Below are 24,027 nucleotides of genomic sequence, written 5' to 3' on the forward strand. Positions count from 1 at the left end.
GGACACAGCAACCAATCAGAACCCAGAGGCTCCTTCCGCCTCTCAGAGCCCCGCTCGCGTTTATAGTCAGCGGGGGGGAAGGCAGCTCTTGCTTTGGGTTGACCTGTGGGCGGCAGCAGGGCTGCCAGGCGCGTCACGACAGGCGGCGCGGGGAGCGCTGCATTCTGGGAAGCAGCTAGTTAAGATGACGGTGGCCCGGCGGGGCTTGTAGCGCCCCCGCTTCAGGCGGCTTCTGAGGGGCGGGAGTGGAAGCGCGTGCGCGGTGGTGCCGCCCCTGCTGCCAGGGCGCTGTGGGACCGGGGCTGTGTCTGCCGGGTGGGACAGTGATGGGGACTCTGCCGCAGCTGGCAAGATGGGGCCTGTTGAGCCGTAGCCTCCCTCTGGTCCACGCCGCCAGGAGCCTCCACTGTGGTGAGCAGAGCCGGGTACAGTCCCGGGCACTCCCCCCCCCCCCTCCCCTGCCATTGTCTTGCCCTCCCGCCCGGGAAAGCGTCGGGCCCTTCTGCTGAGTAAATGGTTCTTCAGCTGCCTTTTCTGTTTCAAGGGGCGACCAGCATGATCCACGTGAAAAAGCCGTCTGAGCCTAAGGAGGTTGATCGCTGGACAGAGAAACGAGCCTTATTTGGGGTTTATGACAATATAGGAATTTTAGGTAAGTGAGAGAGGATGGGTCTGAGGATACTATGGGAGAGAGGAAGTGTGTGTGTGTGTGTGTGTGTGTGTGTGTGTGTGCAGAGATTAATCCTACCCTCAACATGGGAAAATTTAATGGGGTCAGAATGAATTGATGGGACCTGGGGCTAACCTTTCTGCTGTTCTGGGTTTGTTTTCCTGGTACTGTATCTGTTTCCCACTTTACCTTCAGGAGACTTTCAGGTTCACCCCAAGGACTTGATCATAGGGCCTAAATGGCTGCGAGGCTGGAAGGGAAATGAACTGCAGAGATGTATCCGGAAGAAGAAAATGGTAGGCGATCGAATGTTTGACCAGGATTTCAAGAACCTTAGCAAAAGGATCAGTTTCCTGTACAGACGCTTCAATCGCACTGGAAAGCACCGCTAAGAGTAGACTTGTGGGAACCAGCCATGTGCATCCTGGAAGGAATGGCATCCTGGGGCAACAGGTGTTTAAGCACCTGGAGCTGTGCACAGAATGGAATCTTGTAAAATCACAATAAATTCAATTTCTCTTCCACAACCACCTCTGATCCCCTTCAACCAACACAAGTTCACATCCTGATTGATCTCTCATGATAAGGGAATGGGCTGAAACCAAGCATAAGATTTAATTGCCCTTGCAAAAATTGTTAATCTAGTATGTCTCTGAATATTGCTAAATTTCCATCCCCCTTCTACTCAGTTCTTTCCTTAGGTGCATCTTCTGGCAGCTCTGGAGAGATAAGAGGAGAAATGAGAGAATGGGGTGAAGTTATGTCTTTTATTGAACCGACTTCTGGAACTGATACAGCTACAGTATACACAATAAGAGACTGAGGCAGATTTGGGGTAGGAAAGGAAAAGAGAATTGTGGATGAGATCTTTACTTGGGCTGGAGGATATACTAGTATTTCTGTAATGAAGCATCAGCACTTCATTGGTTTCTGTTTTAAGTCTCCCCAAGCGTAGTAAGGCCTCAATGTAGAGAGACAGAGCTGAATGAGAGATTCCATAGTGTCCAACAGGAGCAGTGTTGTACTGAGATGTTACTGCATCAATGGTTAGCCTCAGTAAGGGGCTAACGTTTACACCAGATGTTAGGAAAAACTTTCTAACTCTTGGACTATGTCTACATTGGCAGGTTCTTACTCAAGAATGGGCGTTCTTCCGCAGAGCATCCACACTGCCTGCCCACTCTTGCAAGAAGATGTGTGGGAAGAGAGGGCTTCTTGCACAAGAGCTACGCTCTTTTCTAACATGTGTAAGCTCTCTTGCGTGAGAGGTCAGTGTGGACGTGCAGCAGGGGTTTCTTGCGGAAGAAAGCCCTAAGGCTAAAATGGCCATCAGAGCTTTCTTGTGCAAAAGAGTGTCCGCACTGCCATGGATGCTCTTGCACAAAATTTCATGGCAGTGTGGATGTGTTATTGTGCAAGAGTTCTTCCTGTACCCTTGTGCAATATGTTCTTGTGCAAGAAGCCATCAGTTTAGACATAGCCTCAGGGTGGTTAAACACTGGAATACATTGCCTATGGTGGTTGTAGAATCTCCATCGTTGGAGATTTTTTTAGAGCAGGTTAGACAAACATTTCTCAGGAATGATTTTTGGTCCTGCCCTGAGTCCAGAGGACTGGATTTGATGATCTCTCAAGGTCCCTTCCAATTTTAATGTTCTACTAAAGGAACTGTGACAAACTGAGTTCCTTCCTTTATTCCTCTGGTGGTGATGGCAGTCATTGTGACTGGGGAATTTAAACTGGAGTAGCAAGTTTTAGCAGCTGACCTGGCAGAGATGAGTAGTTTCCATTCTGATCCAGTGGGTGGCAGAAGTTGGAAACATTTGCTGCTTGGATAATAAGTACCCCAGCATAGAACATCGCTGAGCCCCTTGCCTGAGGCCAGAATGCAGGCATTCTGGCCCCTAGTAGGGTTGCCAATAGTTCTCTAGTCAGATGACTGAGGATTGTCTCTTACGACCTGTCTATAACATTGCCCCTTTCCTGAACAAGTGTATGCTCCAGGAAGAGGCCCTGCAGGAGCTCATTCCACTTATTTTTCTTAATGCCTTGATTGAAGAGCTTGAAAGTACTGCTGCTAGGGAGGCTACAAATCTTTTTAGTGCTCCAGAGGCTACATGTACACTACATACCATAAGTGGCACAACTACATGGTTTCCTATGTAGCTGCTCTGTGCTGACAAGAGAGAGCTCTCCTGCTGACATAGTGCTGTCCACACTAGCACTTGTCAGTGAAACTTACATTGGTGAGAAAAAAATCAGTGAGGAGTCCTGTGGCAATTTAAACTAACAGATTTATTTTGGCATAAGCCTGCATAGGTAAAACCCATTTCATCAGATAAATTGAACTATCAGATTCTGCTATACAAAATATGGCTCTAGCAATGTATTGCTTGTTCTACTCACTTTTTGCTTCCCCATATCATTTGTCTTCCTTCTAGTTCACATCTCTTGCTTTCCCCTTCAGGTCCTATCTTGTTTTTCAAACTTTTTAGCCTCATTTTATTAATTCATGTCTTACCATTCTAATAAATGGTGTGTTTGTGGGTTAAGCTATGAACATGCTACATATGCTCTCAACCTGTGGTGGGATATAGAAAGAACCACTGAACCTTAGTCTATTATTCTCATCTCGTTGACATGGGGTACATTGAATGTACCCTAGCTCAGATTTAGTCTTGAGATTCTTTGAAGGGCTGATAGTAAAAAACACTTGAGCTACAGCTACATTAATCACAGATGTTCTTAGGGCTGTTGCAAAGGCACTAGGATCTCAATCCAGTATGATAGTTGACTGTTAGGGACTGGGCGGGCAGCCAGGCTTCATATAAGAGATGAGTGCAAGTACTTCATTGCTACATCTAGACTGGCATGATTTTCCGCAAATGCTTTTAATGGAAAAGTTTTTCCGTTAAAAGCATTTGCGGAAAAGAGCATCTAGATTGGCACAGATGCTTTTCTGCAAAATGCCATTTTCGCCATCAGGGCTTTTTTGCGCAAAACGGTTTTTAGCTGTCTACACTGGCCCTCTTCTGCAAAAACATTCCGGAAAAGGGCTTTTGCCCAAACGGGAACGTCAAAGCATTTGCGCAAGAAGCACTGATTTCAGACAGTAGAATGTCAGTGCTTTTGCGCAAAATCAAGTGGCCAGTGTAGACAGCTGGCAAGTTTTTGTGCAAAAGTGGCCGCTTTTGCAGAAAAACTTGCCAGTATAGACGCAGTCCATGTGTGCCTTCTAAATCTGTGGAAGCATCATAGTTGACGTTGCCTCTTGATTCCCACTTTAGTGAGACTATAGCTCTATAAACACACTGAACAATTCTTGAATAAATTGAATTTTAGTTAAATTACCTGTTAGAGAACCTTTTAAAGGAAATAGGTAAAATAAAGAACATGTTCTGCCCAAAACATTACTGCTTTCAGTTCTGTGATATAGCTCAAGATTTGTTTTTTATTTTTTTTTCTGAATCTCTTCATAACAGCTGTGGAGGGAACGGCAAGGTGGTATGGCAAGGAGAATATCTGGATCTGTAGAGCAGAGAGACAAATGATTCAGCAATCATGGCTAGTGCAGGGGAGGTGACCTGTCTGATGCAGAACTTTGGCTACTGCCACCTGCAGCTGCGGCTCTCTGAGTCAGGCTGCAGATAGGATGAGTCAGTTCCCCGCACTGGGGTGGGGCGGTGAGCTCCAGGCTGTGATGTCACCATGGGGATTAGATTTTTCGGTCTGATGCGCTCCGCTCCGCTGTGCCCATGAAGCCCTAGGGCCGCTTGATGGTGCCAGGTCTGCGGCGGCCCCCAGCCGGATTTTCTTTGTTTCCCTCCTCTCCCACGTCCACGCCCTTTGCCCGCCTCCGCCCATCCCGGGCAGGGGGCTTCATAATAAATCATTGCAGCTGGCGGGGGTGGTCTAAGCGCGAGGCCGGGAGGACGCAGCGATTGGTTTAGGGAAAGGGGTAACGAAACTTCTGATTGGGCTAGTACCATCCTTGGGGGCGGTACCAGGACAGAGGCTGAAGATAACAGCTGGCTGGAACCATCAAAGGGCGGCTAGCGGTGCCAGGATGAAGCTGATTGGTTGCGCGGGTTCTATCTGAGGCCGTGGGCAGACCCACAGGCTGCCCGCGCAGGCCCTTCAGGAAGCACCAGAGACCAGACCAACGCTGCGAAGGGACAGTGCCAGAAAACGGGGGGCGTGGCCGTGGCCGTGTGCTCTGATGACATAGATATACCGGAGGCGGTGGGCGTGGTCACACCAGACTAGTAGGAGTTGGGCGGGGCTGGATTTGAAGACAGCGCGAGCTGGGGGCGCGTTCGCAGCCATGGGAGTCTTGCGCGCGGAGCAGGTGCAGCTAGCGGGGTGAGCTGTCCGCCCCCCTCTGGGCAGCCTGCGTGCTGCTACCGGCCACAGGAGCTGGGACCAGAGGTGGGGGCTGCAGCCCTCGCAGCTGGGGGTGGCTTCTACCCTGTAGAAGGGTTGCAGGGGGGTCAGTGGCACCTAGCCTCTCCCCTCTTATGCAAATTGCTCCAGCGCCCCTGCGCGGCTCCCTGCAGTCCCAGGACTGGACCCCCATCTCGATGGTGGGAGTCACTGCTGGCACCGACTGACCCTTCCTGCACTTCTCTCTGCCCCTCCTGCGTGCCCCGCAGCGGCCTCTGCCCCTCTCCACCGGAGCGCTCCCTGCCGGCGGTGTGTCAGGCGCTACCGATGCGAGAGCGCTACCGGTAGCGCGTTCCAACAAGGTAGCAGCTGGGCTCCCACCCGCCTAGCTGGTGTGGTGCCTCGCTCGCCGCAGCCTTCCCTCTGCTCCCCCCCCCCCTCCCCGAGCTTAGGTGGGTGCCAAGCAGCGGGCAGCTATAGGCAGAAGCTCTGTCACACAGTCCCATGTCCTAGGGGGCTCGTGCTCTGGGCACCCGTGCGCGTCAGCGGTGCCTGCCCGCAGCGCACCAGGGGGCTCTGGCTCTCTGCCGCCTAAAGGAAGCGGCGTGCGCTGGGGAGTCTCCTGGAGCTTGGAATGGGCTTGCCTCGACCGGGAGTAGTAAACTCCTTTCTCTCCCTCCCCCCTCCAAAATCTGGATCTTAGATGTTCCTGCGCAAGTAGTAGGGTGGTGCTGGCTAGCCCCTTACATGTTGGGCGAGGGGAACTTATAAACCACCTGTTTTGTAGTAGCCTAGTCCCATGAATACTTCAAGTGGGGCTGTTCCTCTGCTCTGTTTCCCTGAATGGGAAATGCAGCTTTAATGCCTAATTGACAGAAACAAGGAGAAGTCCTGTAGCACCTTACAGACTAACAGATGTATTGGAACATAAGCTTAAGTGGGCAAAGACTCGTGTATAATATGCATCTTGCTGAAGTGGGTCTTTGCCCTCAAACTTATGCTCCAATAAATCTGTTAGTCTGTAAGGTGCCACAGGACTCCTCATCACTTTTGCAGATTCAGACTAACAGGGCTACCCCTTTGATAATTGACCAAAGTCATTTAAAGGCAATGCTGGGTGGCAGCATCTTTTGTTTTAGCAGAGTCACTCTCCACAGTTTGCCTGTGACTTTAATCCTGCATGTACGTGTTCAGGTTAACTGATGCATCTGTTAGACTCAATTTCCTGCCCTAGCTTCAGTTTCTTTCAAGTTGGCCTTTATTTGTTGTACGGCAGTAGGTACCTGTCTGCCATAGAATGCTAGCAGTGGAGGGCAGGAAGGGATCTCAAGGTCAAGTTTAGCCCCCTACACGGGAGCTGCGACAAACAAACAATAACACCACCTTAAAAAAAACAAAAAACAAAAAACAACCTCCTCCAGTGCTGGGGGTCTCCACATCCTCCACTGAAAGCCTATTCTGAAGTTTAACTACACTTATAATTAGAAAAAAAATTCTTGATGACTAATCTAAATCTCCCTTGCATCAGAGGAAGCCCATTACTACTTTTCTGATCTTCAGTGAACCTTGAGAACAATTGATAAGTCTTCCAGTATGTTGAGGACAGTAATCCGGATCCCCTTCATTCTTCTATCAAAATTAAACTTTTTTCTTATTTTTTTTGCTTTCCATATAAGTTCAGTCTTCTAAATGTCACCTTTTGTGTTGTCCTTTTGGATTCTTTAGTTTGTCCACCTCTTGCATCCAGAATTGGACCCAGGATTCCAGCTAAGTGCTGAGCAGAGAGGGACAGTTATCGCCTATGTCTTACATATAATGCTCTTGTTAATATAGCACAGAATATTTTGCAGCTCGACATGTTTACTTTTCAATTTGTAATTAAAACTCCTAGAATCTTTTCAGCAGTCCTACTTCTAGCCAGTTATTCCCCACCTCATACCTGTGCATTTGGAGTTGTGTACGAAGTGTAATCTACTGTATCCATTTCTGGCTTTCTAATTTAAGGTAATTCTCAATTCTAAACCTGTCCTTAAACCGATCATCAAAATTGCTCACGTCACAACCCCTCCCAGCTCCTAAGCACAACTTTAGTGCCATTACCTAAATTAATGAAAATATTGAATAGTGCTGGACCCACAATTGCCGCCACCACAACCACCCTTCCCCTCATGGGACCTCACTACATACCCTCTCCCGGTTCGAGATCCTGTATCAGTTCTTGAACTTTCTCTGGGCTTTTCAGTTTAGGACTTGGCTCCTGAATTCTGCTTTTCTCTTAAATCTGAGGTTCATAAATGGATCTGTATTATTCTGTGTTCTCTGTTGGATATGTCTCTTTGTTTCATCAGGTGTGATCCAGCTCAACAACCTACTTCTCAGGCACCAGAACAGGGGGCTCTTGATGGCGGTCCCTCTGGGCCTCTCCCTAATGTGACTAGTAATCTTTGGCTGCAGCAGTCCCAGGCCCAGATGGAAGAGGTAAGTCAGTGTCTGCTGGGCTTAGTCTCTTTTTCCTCCCTAGGTTATTTGGGAGCAGGTCACACTCACAGGTATGCCTAGGTGCCTGCTGATTTTTAACATAAAAGGAGATCCTGAGTACTCCAGTGGTGGTGGTTAGTTGGGGATTCCCTATCCACCCCCTTGCTGCAGTTCCTTGCTCGTAAAGAATATACAGTGGTGGTGCCTCCACCTGGCTGGTCCTGTACACACTTAATGGAGTGTCTTGGGAGCCTCCAGGAATAAAAATATTCCAGCAATAGTCTGGATCTAACTCCAGGACAACAACTATAAATATATACATCTAATTGATTACATTAGAATTCACACCTTTACTTTACAATGTAAAGACATGGGGTTTAACAGATTAAACGTGAATAAAATCAATTTTAACAGCACACAGAAATCAAAGGAACTTAGCTATGTAGCATTTGTACTGTCACCATTTATCCCACCCCAGAGTGTGCACTCTTCTGGAGTCAGAGTCCCAGATGCTTGGGTAGGCATGCTTGAAGGTTTGCAGCTGGAGTGGAGGCAGCACTGAGCAGGTTTTGTGTGTGTTGGTCCAAGCTGAGCAGCCAGCTGCAAACTCCCTCTGCTACTGGAGCAGGCTCCACCAAATGTCAGCAGCTCTGGTTCACTGGGCTGGACACTCTGCCTCTCTTTGGACCCAGAGTCTATATCTCTGAGGTCTGTCCCAGGCAGCATTTTCCTAAAGAACCTGTTTACTTACAGCCTCCTCCTGTGTGCCAGTTTCTGTAGTCCTTCTCTGCCACAGGCACAGCCAGACTCTCTCCCCTCTAGAACAATCAGCAGCCTCTGAAGCAGCCTGCTAGGTCCAAGCCCTGGAGGCTCTCAGTCCCAGGCTTTAGCTGCAACTGGATAAGGCTCCTCCACAGCAGCCTGGCTCCTCTGTCTCAAAATGGAGAGCCCACTCTAGAACATGCCCGGACAAGCCCTACTTCCCCCTCTTTCCTCAAAGGCTCATGGGAGTTGTAGTCTGCAGCACACAGGATTCTCCCAGAAGGTCAGAGGCCCTTTAAGTAAGAGGGCTACGCTTGTATAACATCTCTTTTTCTTTTGCAGGTGGTGAGCATAATGCGTGTGAATGTGGACAAAGTGCTGGATCGAGACATCAGACTGACAGAGATGGATAGCAAGGCAGATGCACTAGAGGCTGATGCCTCAGTGTTTAAAACTAGTGCAGGACGGCTAAAGAGGAAGTACTGGTGGAAAAACTGTAAGGTGAGCCTCATTACCCTCCAGTGAGGCCAGATCTGAAGTTGTTCATGTCTCCCTGGGCTGCATCTGTAGGCCACACATGGGGAGGTGGTACATGCATGATCACATGCCAGTCACATGATGGAGTGCTTTCCCCCTCTCTCCCTCCCTCCCTCCCCCCACCGCTGTGTAAGAGCTGAGCCTGCAAGTCAGGTATGGTGAAACAGCTGGGAGGTTCTCTGAGACACTGCTGCTTTGGGGGTGGGGGTGTCCAGTTTCTTCCAAGGTTGTGCCTTTCCCTCCCATGTCAGCAGGTGTGGATAGTCTGTGGCTGCATCCAAGTGAAGCTGGGGTTTATAAGACAGTTGTACTTCGTACAGTTAGGGCTGTGGTTTCAGCATGAAGCTGCCTCAAGCCCTCTTTTGGAAGGTAAGGTGCACAGGAAAGAGAGTTACCTTAATCTTTGCATACCCTCCCCGAGGGGTGGAAGAGTGCATCCTTCCACTGGATCCCCACTCCTTCCTTACTGCTGAGCATTAGTGACCTTGGGGATTGATGGGGGGACGGAGGGGGGCTAGAGATGGGCAGCACCACACCTCAGATTTGATGAAAATTTGCAGTGCTGCTAATTAGGACTTGCTGATGCCCCTGCTTCAGGGGATTCCTGATTCAAGCTGAACATTCATCTCTTGGCTGTGGAAGCAGGTTCATGACTCTGGGGGCTGGAAAAAGGTAATGCTACTTTCCGTACTGCATGGCCTGCTGCAAAGACTGGAATTCTGAGCTGTTTGGTCTCTTAGAGTGCAGATGTGTTATAAGGTGGGGTCTCCCAAGGCATCTCAACTCCTTCCGAGAGTATTAACCCTTCACAATCTTTCTCCGCAGATGATGATCATGCTTGGAGTGATCTGTGCCATTGTGATGGCCATTGTACGTAAGTACCATATGGAATCTCAATCTTAGAGGTCCAAGGGAGCCCCAGACTCTTGGTAAATGATGCCCCTTCCCTTTTGGTTAAGTGCCTTAAGGTCTGGGAGTAGTCTGCTTGTTCAAATGGTAGCATTTCTCTGGTGGTGAAGGGGGAAACTCCATCCTTCACTAGGCATTTGGCAGGTAGTCTCTGGGAAACTCCACAGGGAAATGGTATATCCCAAATAGCATCTAAAGGACCCATAAGAGAGCTCTTTGTACTTGAAGGGTGTGAAGAAATGGATCTTCACTCTACTATGACAGAGGAGGCCTTCTCAAAGTATGACAGAGACGGGAACAGAAGGGTTGGGCAGTCCTAGGGGTTTGGAGGTCTCAGTTGCTTACTGCAGGGAACTTGGTGTAACTTGCCCTCTTGTTCTCTCCTTTTTCTTTTCCTTCTGCTGCCTTCTGTCTCCAGTTTACTTTTATACTTGAACATTGTCCCTCAGTCTGCAGTCCACCTTCCCTTCTTCCTGTCTCCTTCCTAGCCCATGCTTCCCCTCCACATGGCTGCTTCACCGTCTGTTCTTTCTCTTGGTTGTGTTTGTCTTCTGTGTGTGATTCTGAAATAACTTTCTTGGACTTAGGTCATGAAGGGGTGAAACCTGCAGCCCCAAAGAGGGCCAGCTTAATTGTGAGGGAAAGGGAAAACATTACTCTTTCTTCTGTTTTTGTGGGTGGTTATTTAGATCCACAGTTTGAGTGAGGTGTAGATTAGATGTCAATTTTATCACAGCAGTTACTTGATACCTCCCGGGGAAAGCACTCCAGCACTGTGAGCTTCTCCGAGCAGTTCCTTGGCTGTGATGAGCCAGAGAGGAAGGAGGGCTCCCATGTGAAATTCATTAGAGTAGTGCTTCACGCCAGAAGGCATTCTGGCTTCTGTTCTCACAGGCTGTGTCTAGATTGGCCAGTTTTTCTGGAAAATCAGCCGCTTTTCTGGAAAAACTTGCCAGCTGTCTACACTTGTCAGTGCTTTTGCGGAAATTCTTCCTACTGTGTAAAATGAGTGCTTTTTGCGGAAATATTATGCTGCTCCTGTTCAGGCAAAAGTCCCTTTTTTGCAAAACTTTTGCGCAAAAGGGCCAGTGTAAACAGTTGAGATTTGTTTTACACAAAAAATCCCCGATCGCAAAAATGGAGATCGGGGCTTTTTTGCGCAAAAGCGCGTCTAGATTGGCCACGGACGCTTTTCCGCAAAAAGTGCTTTTGCGGAAGAGTGTCCGTGGCCAATCTAGATGCTCTTCTCTGAAAATGCTTTTAACGGAAAACTTTTTCCATTAAAAGCATTTCCGGAAAATCATGCCATTCTATACGTAGCCACAGAGTTTCCCATTACCTGCTAAAGCTTAAACTAGTTTATGGTGGTCACTTGACCTTGAGCCTCCCTACAGACAGTGGTGGGCTGTCCCTTGCTCATGACGAGACAGCTCTCAGCTTCATAGGAATGCAACTGAAAGGTTGGTGATCCTTTTTCCTACACCACAAGCATGGCAGCAGTGCTTGTATCAGGGGTTTGTATTCTTGTCACTGGTCCAGACTTGGCAGGCTGTCACCTTGGTTAGCTACTGGCATGCACCTTAACCTAAGGAAGTCCGGGGGTGTGGAGGGAACAGAACTGGTAGAGGGAGAAAGTAGGAATTCTGGATTCCCCCCCCCCCTCAATTCACCAAGCTATGTGCCTCTTGCTCTGTTGTGTGGAGTGACCAAGGGGTTGGGGAGGATTCTTTGCCTAAATAGCTGCGCACCTACATCCTGTGTGTATGTTTTGACCAAGTTCCCATCTTCTGCTCTGTTCTTTCTCCAAAACCCTTGTTCTGTGCAGGAGTTACAAAACAAATGGTAGGAAAGTAGAGCTCTGTGCTGAGAGGGGGGCTTTGAGAAAATGTCTCAAACTCTAGATTCATCAACTTGTGACTCTCTGCAAATCTACTTAGAAAGGCTCATGAACTTGTAAACTATATGCTAAACTCCATCTTGGACTCTTGAATTTAAGCTCTCCAGGGCCTCTGACATCTAGTGTAGACATACCCTCAGAGATAGGAATAGGGGGTGACAAGAAAGTGGGAAGATGGGGCTGAGTGATAGAAGGACTGAGGAAGAACAAGGGATAGGGGCACCTGGCAGACCCACATTTTCCCTTTCCAGGTGTGTGCTCAGATGTGGGGGATATTCTGGTTGAGAACATCTGTCGGTTTGACAGTGATATTTTCATGACTCTGAAGTCCAAAGACTGGTGCACTTCCTTGCGAGCACACTGGGCAGACACAATCATTGGTGAGCATCATGGTGGCTATAGCACCACAAGTACTTAAGGGAGAGGCTCAGGGGAGCCACAGAGGCATAGGGGGGTCAACAGGTGCTGTCTGGTGAGTGCTATGAGTCCCTGGTCAGATGGTACAGGGAGTGCCGCTGGGGAGGAGGGAGGGTGTTGGCGATGCTGGCAGGCTCCCTAGCTGGCTTTTCAGAAGCAGTGACATGTCCCTCCCTGAGCTTAGCTCTGTGCTCTGCCAGCTCTGCAGCTCCTATTGGCCAGGAACTGGGGCCAGTGGGAGTAATGGGGGGTGATGCCTTCACTTGGAGCCCCCACCCCAAGGAGTGGCCCGTGTAGACTGCTCTGCCAGCCTGATGCTGCTCAGCTTGCACGCTGGCTCCCTTCTGGTTGGGGGCAACCGCGTGGCTCAGTCGCCCTGTATTCGCACCAAGGCAGCTGTGTGGGCCCCCGGTGCCCGGCTGCTCCGGTGCATTTGTCGGGGACTCGAACCCAGACGGCTTCAGTTCGTTGTCTGACTGCAAAGAGACAGGCAACACCAGCAAGGTCTAATCACAAAGCTTTTTATTGAAGAGTGCACACGACAATAGAGAGCAGCCCGTCTCTACCAGGAACCAGCTTCCGATTTCTATAACAAGTGGGGTTATATAAACAGTTCCGTCGCGTTATAGACTATTCACTTAAGCAACCCACCCCTCTTTGTTAGTTAGAAACTTCTAGCATGGGTGCATACCTTGCCAACTATACAAGGTGGCCTTGATACATTAGCAACTTTCTTATTAAGACAGAAAGCAAGTACCAGGCAATGAGGAGACAGGGAGTTTTCTTATCAGTTTCTTAAGCAAGCTGTTCAGCTCAGCAAGTACAAAAATGCAGCTGTTCGCTTATCTTATGCCCTTGCTCAACTCATGTTTCAAATTTTGTTCAGGGACTATCCAGAACCCTTTGCTGGACTCTTCTCAGTCTGTCTTAGCATAACTACCCTAGGCCCAATTTTCTATGGCCTAACACATTGCTCTAGGACTGGGTGCTGGGGGCAGGAACGGAACAGCCCCCGATGCCCAGCGCCTGCACAGGCACAGACCAGCTAATGTGGGGTTCACGGGGCTCCCCCACACCGAGACCACCCCTTAGCATGCTGGGGCAGAGGACTCTGGCTTCAGGATCCAGCGGCAGCTGGAGGGCAGGAGATGTGGGGTGGAGCGGGGCTAGGCACAGCGCTGCGTTGCAGGCTCTTGTGTCTCTTAGGAGAGTCGCCCCCAGGGCCAGGCTGCAGAAGCTGCCACTTTATTCTTATTTACTCTTTCAAAGAGTTGGTCTCGTGTCTGTGTCTGCGGAGCTGGGGAAAGGCGCATCACTGTACCCACCCGCCAGCAGAGACCCCCCCCCCAGAGCGTCTGCGGGCCGGCCGGGCTGCTCTAGAGACAGAACTGCAGACGCTGGGGGATGCTCTGTGGGACAGGGCCCTGAGAGCACTGCCTGCGCGCTCTGGCATCTCTCTGCCCGGGTCCCACCCACTCCCAGGATCTCTGGCTTCCCTGTGAAGCGTGGGGCAGCGGTGCCCTCTAGTGGCAAAAGCTAGTTTTTTGTTTTTTTATTTGTTTTTGCCTAATAATTGTCGGGGTCCTTTTTATTTATTTATTTATTGCTCAACAACTTTTGTTTCCCCCTTTTTTTTTGGAGGCGGGGGTGTTTGGTATTTTTGGTTAAACCATAGGGCAACCCTAATGAAAACTCTGACCTCAACTGTGAGCTCCAAGGTGACCTCTGGCCCATAGACACCATCTTACCCAATAGATGAGGGTGCTTGATCCCCACCAACCACTCCCCACTCCAGGCCCCACTCCTAGTTTACCCCTTCTCCCAAATCTCCACCTGTCCTTTTAGTGACTCTGCTCCATCCTCACTCTGCCCCCATTCCACTACTTCCCCCAGGCACACAGCATTCTTGCTCCTCCCCCTCCTTCCCAGAGCTTCCTGAACACCATGAATCAGCTGTTGGCAGCACTCTGGGAGGGCGAGGGAGGAGTTGGTAAGTGGGGCTATCAGCTGGCCAGTGGCATGGAGCAGAGAGAGGCAAAAGGGGCAGGGTGGCTGCTGCTAAGCGGCCACCACTTTTTCCCTGTGGGTGCTCCAACCCCAGAGCACCCTTGAAGTCAGTGCCTATGCCCTGGCCATTTGCTTTATACAATCCAACTAAAAGTCTAGAATGCGGGATTAATTCGCTACCAATCTCTCTTCTTGGAGCTGCTCCAGGTTGTATAAATATTCATGGAGTCAGAAACAAAGACTGACTTTATAGCCTGATGGGTAGGATCCTGAGAGCCAAGTCCCTGCACAGGCTGATGCAGTTCAGGGGCTTTTGCTGGGGTTCTCTCACAACTGAGAAGACGGCTCAGCTACTGGTTATTTTGAGTTCTTTTATTCTGAGAAAAAACACTGACGAGTCAATTTCAAAAAGCCTCATTTTCCTTCGGCAATGGAATAAAAACAAACGTCATAACCTTGCAGGTGTTTGCAAAACAGAATTGTTGTTTTCCAGACAACACCAATTACTGCCCACAATGCACTTTGTGGGTTATGGAGAAAAACATATTCTTTGGCAGCTGCTTCTAATGCCCGACTGCCTGGCATTGCATAGCTTGTCGTGACAGAATGGGCAGAAAGTTATGCAAGGGTACCATGCAGCCTGACAGTTTGGATCTCAGGTGTGGGGAAGGACAGGGCTAACCATATTCCAGGAGTGGAGGAGAGGGCTTGGGATAGCCCCACACAGAAAGCTATTTTCCCTTTGGGAAATATGGTCACTCTGGCCTAGTCATTGTTGGAAAGCCATTTCAGAGAAAGTGGGTGTGACTGATTTAGGTAGGGTTGCCAGATGGTTTCAGAAAAGATACCCAACAAAAACATGCCAGGAAAAAGTTTGTTGAGCAAAAAAAAAAAAATTAAAAACAGGCAGCCAGCGGCCACCTGCCATCTTTCCTCCCTGCACTGGGCCAGACAGCTCACTGGTAAGCACTAGGGTTTCCAGGCTGCCTCCGTATTGAGCTGGACAGCCCCAGATTTTTGCCTCGTGGCTGGGAAAGAATCAGAAAGTACCGGACATTTTAGGTGTCCAGTATTTTCAGATTTTTTTTTTACCGGACAGGAGCCAAAAATAATGGACTGTCTGGATCAATACCGGACACCTGGCAACCCCAGATTTAAGAGAAGTGGAGTTAGTAGCTATGCTCCTCTGCATAGTGCTGGCTGGTGCCTCAGCTCCTGAGGCCTCTTTAGGGCCAAGTCTCCTTTCTCCCTGCCTTCATGCAGGGCCGGAGAGAAGCAGCATGTCCTAGAAGCTTGTTTTGAGTCCAGGTGCAAACGCAGCACCTCAGATAGCACAAGAGAGTTCACTGGGAGCTGTTCTCCTGAGTTCTGCCTCCAAGCCTCTTGTTCTGTTACAGGGCAAGCAGAGGAGCAGAGCTGGCCATGGGCAGGATTCTTAGGATCTCAAGTCACATTGTAGATCCAATTTTTACCTTGAATATTTTTTAAACATTTCCTTTCCACAGAGGTAGTGGGCTCTGGAACAGTAGCTGAGACCAAACCCAAGAAGGTGATGATAGTTTGGGAAGCACAAGCATCGACATATCAGAAGCCATGTTAACCGCACATGGGCGCAGGAAAGTTAGGAGAACCATTAAATTTTGATGTAACAATTTTATTAAGAGGGCTTTACCTTATGAATCGTTGTTTATACGACCTCAAAATTTGGATTATTTAGGTGTTATCCTAGCTCCCTCTGAGGTACAGCAATCCAAGTCAGATTCTGGGTTTCAGAGCTCTTAGAAAAATTGGCTGTGAATGTTGAGACTGGCTTAACTATTTAAGTATACTGGTGCTGTTCCATCCCATTATAATCAATAATTAGTCAATGTGTTTCTATCCTATTTCAATGGAAAAAAGAGTGCATGCAGTTGAGGCTTCTGTACACAAGAGGGATCCTAGAATAGGAATCCATGAAAGGAAAAGTGAGACAGCAAAGATTGTGTGTTCTGCTTAAGTAATTCACAGAATATCCAAAGAATCCATTTTAATCTCACTGACAGTTCCTTTCCTTCAGTCACAAAGCAATATCAGGACATGCCTTTTTATTATTTGGAGTAAGAACTCTTTAGTTCTAGTCTTGGACCTGAGGGAAAATAGAGGCTAGTAGGTTCTAGAAACCAAAAAGTTTCTGTTCTGATGAACTACCATTTTCTGGGCAAAAAACATCATTTCCCTCAAATTCCTGATCAGCTCTAACATAGAGGCCTCCCCCTCCCCTCCCAGTTAAACTTTCATCTGCATGATGACCCCTCTGCAGCAGCTCTTTTTTACTTACTTGTTTGGTAATTGTTGGGTATTCCACTTCAATAAAACCACAGCACGCATTAAGGTAGTTCTGTGGGCCATAACCCGTGTGCCTAGAGTTTCAGTGTTCATTTGCTATCCCTAGAGCAGGTTGAGTAGATTTTTAATGCCACAGATGGTTGGCAGTTTTCAATTAAATGATTTTTTTGGTCAGAAAATGCCAGTTCATTGAAACTTTTTGTGTGAACAGATCAGTTTTGACTGAACTACAAGGAGTGGCTGAGGGATTTGGTTTTATTTAGTCTGCAGATGAGTAAGGGGAAATTTGATAGCAGCCTTCAACTACCTGAAGGGAGGTTCCAGAGAGGATGGAGGAAGGCTTTTCTCAGTAGTGACAGCAGAAGGAGGAAGCAATGGTCTCAAATTGCAATGGTCTCAAGTGGAGGAGGTCTAGCTTGGATATTAGGAAAAACTATTTCCCTAGGAAGGTGGTAAAGCACTGGAATGGGTTACCTAGGGAAGTGGTGGAATCTCCATCGCTAGAGGTTTTTAAGTCCTGGTTTGACAAAGCCCTGGCTGGGATGATTTAGTTGGGTTGGTCCTGCTTTAGGCAAGGGGTTGGACTTGATGACCTGAGGCCTCTTCCAACCCTGTGATCCTATGATTCTAACCATAACTATGAGAAAGAGCATCAGGCATTCGAACGCCCACACAAAATTCAACAGACAATGCAGGACGTGCCTTTTGATGGCTCAGGGCTTTTCTTGATGGAAAAAGACTCTAAGTTTCACAAGCTTAAAGACTCATGGGCAACTCATGGAGTTTCACTCACCAGCCACAGCCTACCCCTCACTTCTGTCCTGCTCCCCACAGATAGGACTATAGAAGGAAGCGAGGCAGGTATAATAGACTGAGGCTATGTCTAGACTGCAAAGTTTTCCCAGGATTCCAGAGGTATCCAGAAAAGCAGTGCTGTCTCCAAGGAACATGTCCACTTTTTCTGAACAATTTCCGAAAAAGCCGACGCGTTCTTTTGCCATCCTTGTAATCTTCATTCTATGAGGAAGAAGGGATGGCTCAAAAGAGGAATTTTATCTGAAATTTGGCACCATGTAGATGGGCCAAATTTTGGAAAAGCCTCTTTCGAAAGAAAAGTGGAAAAAGATACACAAATTACGAGTTTGAAATTTGTGTATCTTTTTCCGACTTTTCTTTATAGTGTAGACGTAGCCTGTGATGTTCCCAGTCCTCCTCCAGGGCTATGGCTCAGCAAGGCAGCTTCAGCCCCCAGGCCAACTTTTGAGCGTGTGCCTGAGGATGACACAACAGTACAAATCCCAGATGCTTCCTCTTCCTCTGTGAATTGCCTATCCCATTTTTGCCATGCCTGAGCACAAAGCACCTCAGACTAATGGATCTTGATACTCCCTGGCAAATCTGCACCAAAAAAATTAAAAATTCTATGCACAATATTTTCAAATTCTTCACATTTTTATTTGTCAAAATAATACAATATAATCATACTAGTTTCAATTATGTTGAGTCATTTATTTCAAAATACTTGTCAGCAAGGAAGTCTGTAACAATATAGGCAACAAAAAAGATTCAGGATTTTTTTTTTTATAAATAGATTCCTCGCTAGGCATATTAATGCAGAATTCTGAGTAGTAATTCATTTCAACTACAGAACTGTATTTCCTGCATCTCTCAGAACCAGAGCTAATGCTTGGGAAAGTCAGGGATAGCAGAGGATCTGAGCGGGAGGGAAGGAAGGAATTGCTGGGAAGGAGCCAAGGTCTGAGCTGGAAGGATTGTGAAGTATGGGTGGGAAAAGTATAAAACCGTTTTTTTGGGGGGTGAGGAGAACTATTAGCTTCTCCATTGCAGACTCTGGTTGACCCCTAGCCCAGTCAAGGATCAATCTGGCACAGCTGCCACTATCCCCATGCGTCTCTGCCCTTGTTGTGTCCTTATGCCCCCGTGGCCATGTGTTCCACAAATGCCATTTTGACATCCACTTCCTCCATCCCCATGTGTCCTTGCACTCCCTAGCCATGTGTCCATTCACGTGCACTCAGCCACCCCATCCCCGTGTGACCCTGCACTCCCTCCCTTTGTCCCAATGTATCTGTGCCCCCCCCATCATGCCCTTTCCTCCTGTAGCTCTGCTCCCCCTCTGCCCATGTGGCCCTGAACCTCCTTCCCCATCATCATATGGCTCTGCACTTCCACTCCCATTTAGCCCTTGCCCCAGTCTGTTCTCCACAAGCCCTTATGAGCCCCTCTCTGCCTCCCCTCCCCTCCCAACAGCAGCCCACACTGTTTATCTCCTCATAACCCCTGTCTCCTGCCCAGGCCTGAGAGGCAAGGCACAGGCTTGAGCTCTTTTTCTCTTTCCTAGCTGACTTGGAGAGGCTGCCTGCTGTTCTTGCACCACATCACCCTCTGATGAGCAAAAGGCAGAACTGTAGCAACTTTTCAGCAGAAACTTTTTGCTGCACCAAAAATTAAAAATATGCATTGCTCGTGTACACGCGCAGCAGCACATTTTCTAAGGAGTATCCTGAGCACAGTAGAATTGAGGTAGTCTCTCTGATTCTGTTCGCTCCTGCCTTCCCAGCCACTTTTCCTATTCGTCTTCAGAGACCCTTCTCACAAGCAGTGTTTCATGTAGGAAGTGCAAACACTCCAGAATACATGGGAAAGGGGTTCTTTTCCTGGTTTTTCCTAACCCTGAAGCCCAAGGATGGGCTCAGACCTATTTTAGACCTGCAATATCCCAACACATTCTCAAAGAAGTTGAAGTTCTGTTTGGTTTTCCTGGCTGCCAGTATCCCCTACCTGGATTTGAAATACTGACATGTCACCCTCAGCTTGAAGGACACATACTTTCACGTGTCCATAAGCCTGTCCACAGGTGGTTCCTCCACTTAATGGTCTATAACACCCATTATCAGTTTTTGGTTCCCCCCTTCAGCCCCTTGGCAGTCCCTCAGGTGTTCATGAAGTACATGTAAGTCGTAGCCACCTTCCTTTGGAAATGGCGGGTTCAAGTATTCCCATACCTAGGTGACTGGCTAATCAAGGGTCAGTCCAGGGCTCAAGTAAAGGATCATGGGAGCCTAATTCAGGTGATGTTTAACAGGCACAGCCTGATACTGTACATGGCAAACCAGCTCTACCCCTTGCTTAAAGGGCAGAATTTGTCAGAGCTCTCCTAGACACTAGTCAGGACAGGGTGTTCCTTCCTTTCTCACCAGGGGTACCACCATAAAGGAGCTCAGGCAATTCCCCACTATTATGGCGCAAAATTGCCTGAAGCTGCTCGGCTCTATGACCGTATGTAGTACAGCAGGCCAGGCTATGGCTATGAGCACTTCCAGTTTGACTAGACTCAGTATACAGGCCAAACTGAGACCACCCTGACAAACTGGTTAGACTCACTCCTCCAGTTATAAGGTTCTACTGAAAGTCCAAGGAAAGGGAGCATCAATGATCTTGATAGCAGTGGCACAGCCATGTCAACACTGGTTCACTACACTTCTAGGCCTGTTGGTGGACACATCGATAACACTGCCTGGACTTCATCACGCAGGACCTCGACCATCTCCAGCTTCCTAGTCAAGTCTCTCCATCTCACGGCATGGAAACTCCATGGCTAAACCCTATGGAGTTCACATACTCAGACTTTATTAGGGAGATTTCCCTTAGCAGCAGAAAACCATCCACTAGAGCCACTTACCTGGTCACTGCAAAAGGAGACCCACCATTACAGTCACTGAGTCCCTCCATTCTGTACTATTTACTGCACTTCAACTAGCAAAGCCTGGCAGTTTGTTCCATAACAGTGCAACTGGCTGCTCTCACAGCTTTCCATCCTGGTTCTGCCAGCTGGTCAGTTTTTGCTAACCCTGGGGTTGGCTGCTTCCTCAAGTGGCTAGATAGATTGTACCCAAGTAAGACAGCCAGTCCCCCCATGGGATCTCAGTCTGGTGCTCTCGAAGTTTGTGGGCCTTCCTTTTGAACCCTAGCAGCATGCAGTCTCCTCTGTCTTTCCTGGAAAGTGCCATTCCTGGTGGCTATAACCTCAACAAGGAAAATGCAGGACAATGTAGCACTTTAAAGACTAACAAGATGGTTTATTAGATGATGAGCTTTTGTGGGCCAGACCCACTTCCTCAGATCAAAAGTGGGTCTGGCCCACAAAAGCTCATCATCTAATAAACCATCTTGTTAGTCTTTAAAGTGCTACATTGTCCTGCATTTTGCTTCAACTACCCCAGACTAACACGGCTACATTTCTATCACTACTCAACAAGGAGGGAGTCTGATCTTAAGGCCCTGACATCCAAACCCCCTTATACTGATTTTTGTAAGGACAAGGTACAGTTGCGGCCACACCTGCTTTCCTCCCAAAGAGAGTTTTTCAATTCTACATGAAATGTCTCCCAGTGTTCTTCCCTGAGCTGCATGCTAGTAACCAGAAATGAATGCTCCCCTCCCTGGATGCCAGACGAGCATTAGCTTTTTACTCTGAGGGGACAAAGCTGTTTCGAAAATAACACAGTTCTTCATTGCAGTTACTGGGTGGATGCAGGGACTTCCGGAGTCACCTCGAGGGGTCTCTTCGTGGATCATGGCTGTGACCTAGCACAGTGTTTCTCAACCTTTTTTTATGAAATACCCCTTTTTCCAAAAAAAAAAAAAATTGTAAGTACCCCCAGTACCTACAGTTTTCAGACACACAATTTTTTTCTACTACTGCAACACATTTGTTTAAACAACTTCATTGTAGCTGGGTGGGCGATGACATTTTTGGGTGTAAAAAGTACAAAAATAATAAAGCGCTGAAAAACTTAAAACAAAAATTCAGTTTTCTCCAAATTTCAGTTGTGTTGATCCCCCCCCCCCCCCCGACTTCTCTCAAGAACCCGTACGGGTACTTGTACCACTGGTTGAGAAACACTGGCCTAGCACACCCACCCCAGCACTAACAGCATACTCCAGAAGAGCGCAGTCTTCCTCAGCAGCGCTCCTAGCACAGGTCCCCATTCAAGACATCTGCAGGGGCAGCGAGGTGGGTCCATGAGCCCTACCTCCATGTGGTGCTACACGTTTACTCAAGAGGCTAGAGACAAAGCTGCGTTTGACAGAGCAGTGCCCCAGCCTGTGGCTCAGTGAACTCTGACCCCTCCTCCTAGGAACTGCTTGGGAATCACCTACTTGGCATCAATCCGAGCAAACACTCAAAGAAGAAAAACGGTTACCTGCTTCTTATAACTTGTTCGTGTCCATTCCAGCAGTCACCCACCTACCCCTCAGCTGGAATGCTCCACCAAGAAGGAAGTGAGCAGGCCATAGGTTGGCATGGACACACCACCATGAAGGTGCAACTCAAGAGGGCTCCACAGATGACCCGATGGGTACCGCTAGGGGAAAACCTTCTGACAGCTGTGCAGGCCGCACACACACCGGTACTTGGAATAGACCTGAACAGAGCTCGACAATCGCGGAGAAAGCCACTTGCCAGCCCCACACCACGCATGCGCGAGACTCGCACTGCGCATGCGCGGACCGCCGATGAACGGGGTGACCGGCTGAAATCTACTCACTATGGGCGAGTAGATAAGTGCATTTGTCGAGCCCTGGACATGAGTAACACATTTAGAAGAACAGTTGTGAGAGGCAAGCAACCATGTTTTCCTCAGGGCCAGGATGGAGAACAAGCCACTCCAAAACAGTGAATTGCTCAAGGTGGAGCCAGTTTCTCTCTAGCCCCAGGAATATGTAATTATTTACACCAGCTAGAACAGCTCCTCCTGCAGGATTGTGAGCAAGAGACACTGTGACCTGAGGGGTTAGGGCTGTGCTCTGAATCAGGCCGAGCAGGGAGTAGAAGCAGGGTCTCACCTTCCAAGTAAGTGCTCTTACTGTCTGGCTATTGGCAGTTCTGGGGCAGTTTGCTTCCTCTCATGTCTTAGGGCAGCGTTTCCCAAACTATGGTCCGTGGCCCGGTACCGGGCCGCGGAAAAAAAATGCTGGGCCTCAGTGTGCCTAGTGGCTGCCGGCCCTAAGGCCGATTCAACCCATTTGGTCGAATCGGGCCCCGCGCCCCTGCACCCGGAAGTGCCGGCGAGTGACGAGCTGGGCCCTGCTCCAGCGCTGTGTGGAGCTGGGTCTCTCCCCGGCTCTGCCTGGAGCAGGCCCCGCCCCCACGCATCCTCCCACCCCGCCCCCTCGGCCTCGGACATCTCTGCCGCGCGCAGCTCCTCCTTGCCGCCTGCCGCCCGTGCGTGGCGTTGCACATGGGCAGGGAGGACACCCGGGTGTGACGTGACATATCGGCCCGGGGTTTCGAAACCTGCGGGAGGCACGTGGCGGGGCCTGGCTGGCTCCGGGTTCGGCCTCCGGGGCCTGAGTGCGGCCCCCGGCCCTGCAGCGTGGAAGGAGAAGGTGGGAACCGGCTCGTGCGGTGGCGGCGGCGAGGAAAGGAGAGGGGGAAGGCACCAAGGGACAGGGGTGCGGGAGAGAGAGACAAATGCCAGGGGGCCAAGTGCAGACCATGAGGGAAAGGGCAGGAGGGGAGGTGTTAGGGGAAGGGGGGACAAGGTGATGCTGGGAGAGGAGAGGTGAAGGGAAGGGCACTGGGGGCTGGAGGGGGAGGTTCTGGGAGAAGGCTTGAAAGAAGGGGTGGGCATGAGGAAAGTCAGGATGGAACAAATTGTGTGTGAGGGCACAGACGGGTAGGAGGGGAATGGGGCAGAGACTAGTGAGGGGGGGTATTAGGGAAAAAGAGGGGAAAAGGAGGCACCAGGAGGGTGCAGGGCTAAGGGAAGGTGCAGGTGCCAGGGGATTCTGGGGTGAGGAGGAGGGGAGAGCTGGCAACCGGAAGCAGAACTGGACAGGGGAATCAGGGCAGGCTGGGGAGATTGGGGGGCTGGTGGAAGCAGGGCTGCCAGGGAGTGCGAGGTTGCGGGCAGGGAGCTGGCCAGGGAAGATGTGGGCGGGGTGGGAGAAGTGGCCGCTGGAAAGAGGGCTGGACGCAGGCAGCGGGGCTGGCCAAGGGAGACTGGGAAGAGAAGCGGGGGAGAACTGGCTGCCAGGGAGCGGGCTGGGGGAAGTGGGGCTGGCCAGAGGCGCAGCAAGGGGAGCAGGGGGGAGGAATGAATCGGCCTGCAGGCAGTGGAACTGACCAGACCCCGTTCCTCTCTCCCCCCCACCCACAAAGCACGAGTTAGTCTGGCACAGGGATTCTACTGTGTCATCCCCTCCCCCCCACCCCCCACACACAAACCCCTCGAGTAGTTGCGAACTATCTGGCTGGTAGACACACTCATGCAGCCTGAGCACATTTACCAGCCAGGCAGTTCGAAACTACAAACTGATACATCCAGTAATACAACAACTTACCTACTGAGAAAATACCAGACATGTTATATGACTGGTATTTTCTCGAGGGCTACGTCTAGACTGGCCACATAAGACGGAATAGGCATGCAAAGCAGGTAAGTCAGAATAGAGAAATCCGCGGGGGATTTAAATATTCCCCCGCGGGATTTAAATAAACATGGCCGCCGCTTTTAAAGAGATGAGAGGCTGCACGGAGAGTCGGAGTGAGGCACATGTTACAAAGAGTTGCAGGCAGCCTGTGGAGAGCATGAGAATATCCCAGACCTCAGTC

General features: G+C 49.4%; 2 protein-coding genes and 1 long non-coding RNA gene across 5 annotated transcripts; 2 read left to right on the top strand and 1 right to left on the bottom strand.

Moving 5' to 3' along the window:
- The first annotated feature begins 100 nt into the window (after window positions 1-100).
- Window positions 101-1,197, top strand: MRPL51 (mitochondrial ribosomal protein L51). The gene is made up of 3 exons (XM_006124172.3): window positions 101-411; window positions 545-652; window positions 866-1,197. The coding sequence occupies exons 1-3, from the start codon at window positions 327-329 to the stop codon at window positions 1,060-1,062; spliced, it is 390 nt and encodes a 129-aa protein (XP_006124234.1). The 5' UTR covers window positions 101-326; the 3' UTR covers window positions 1,063-1,197.
- LOC149525647 (uncharacterized) lies at window positions 865-8,486 on the bottom strand. The gene is made up of 2 exons (XR_016347585.1): window positions 8,283-8,486; window positions 865-6,827 (listed from the first exon to the last, which is right to left on the bottom strand). It is a non-coding gene; the product is annotated as an uncharacterized LOC149525647 (long non-coding RNA).
- VAMP1 (vesicle associated membrane protein 1) lies at window positions 6,822-22,926 on the top strand. 3 transcript variants are annotated; one of them, XM_075904273.2, is made up of 4 exons: window positions 6,822-7,531; window positions 8,636-8,794; window positions 9,656-9,704; window positions 20,927-22,926. In XM_075904273.2, exons 1-4 carry the CDS (start codon window positions 7,382-7,384, stop codon window positions 20,995-20,997), a joined length of 429 nt encoding a protein of 142 aa, XP_075760388.2. In that variant the 5' UTR covers window positions 6,822-7,381; the 3' UTR covers window positions 20,998-22,926. The 3 variants fall into 3 exon arrangements, with proteins under 3 accessions (XP_075760388.2, XP_075760406.2, XP_075760397.2); XM_075904291.2 differs by lacking the exon at window positions 20,927-22,926 and adding an exon at window positions 11,888-20,461; XM_075904282.2 differs by lacking the exon at window positions 20,927-22,926 and adding an exon at window positions 18,748-20,461.
- Window positions 22,927-24,027: the final 1,101 nt, after the last annotated feature.

Source organism: Pelodiscus sinensis, chromosome 1 (genome assembly GCF_052426305.1).
Source record: "Pelodiscus sinensis isolate ZL-2025 chromosome 1, ASM5242630v1, whole genome shotgun sequence".
NCBI classification, from domain to species: domain Eukaryota; kingdom Metazoa; phylum Chordata; order Testudines; family Trionychidae; genus Pelodiscus; species Pelodiscus sinensis.

Coding starts and splice junctions, on each gene's coding strand:
- VAMP1 (XM_075904291.2), top strand. CDS start 7,382: ATGTCTCTTTGTTTCATCAGGTGTGATCCAGCTCAACAACCTACTTCT. Junction 7,532..8,635: donor CCCAGGCCCAGATGGAAGAG/GTAAGTCAGTGT, acceptor TTTCTTTTGCAG/GTGGTGAGCATAATGCGTGT. Junction 8,795..9,655: donor ACTGGTGGAAAAACTGTAAG/GTGAGCCTCATT, acceptor CTTTCTCCGCAG/ATGATGATCATGCTTGGAGT.
- MRPL51 (XM_006124172.3), top strand. CDS start 327: ATGGGGACTCTGCCGCAGCTGGCAAGATGGGGCCTGTTGAGCCGTAGC. Junction 412..544: donor CGCCAGGAGCCTCCACTGTG/GTGAGCAGAGCC, acceptor TTCTGTTTCAAG/GGGCGACCAGCATGATCCAC. Junction 653..865: donor TGACAATATAGGAATTTTAG/GTAAGTGAGAGA, acceptor CTTTACCTTCAG/GAGACTTTCAGGTTCACCCC.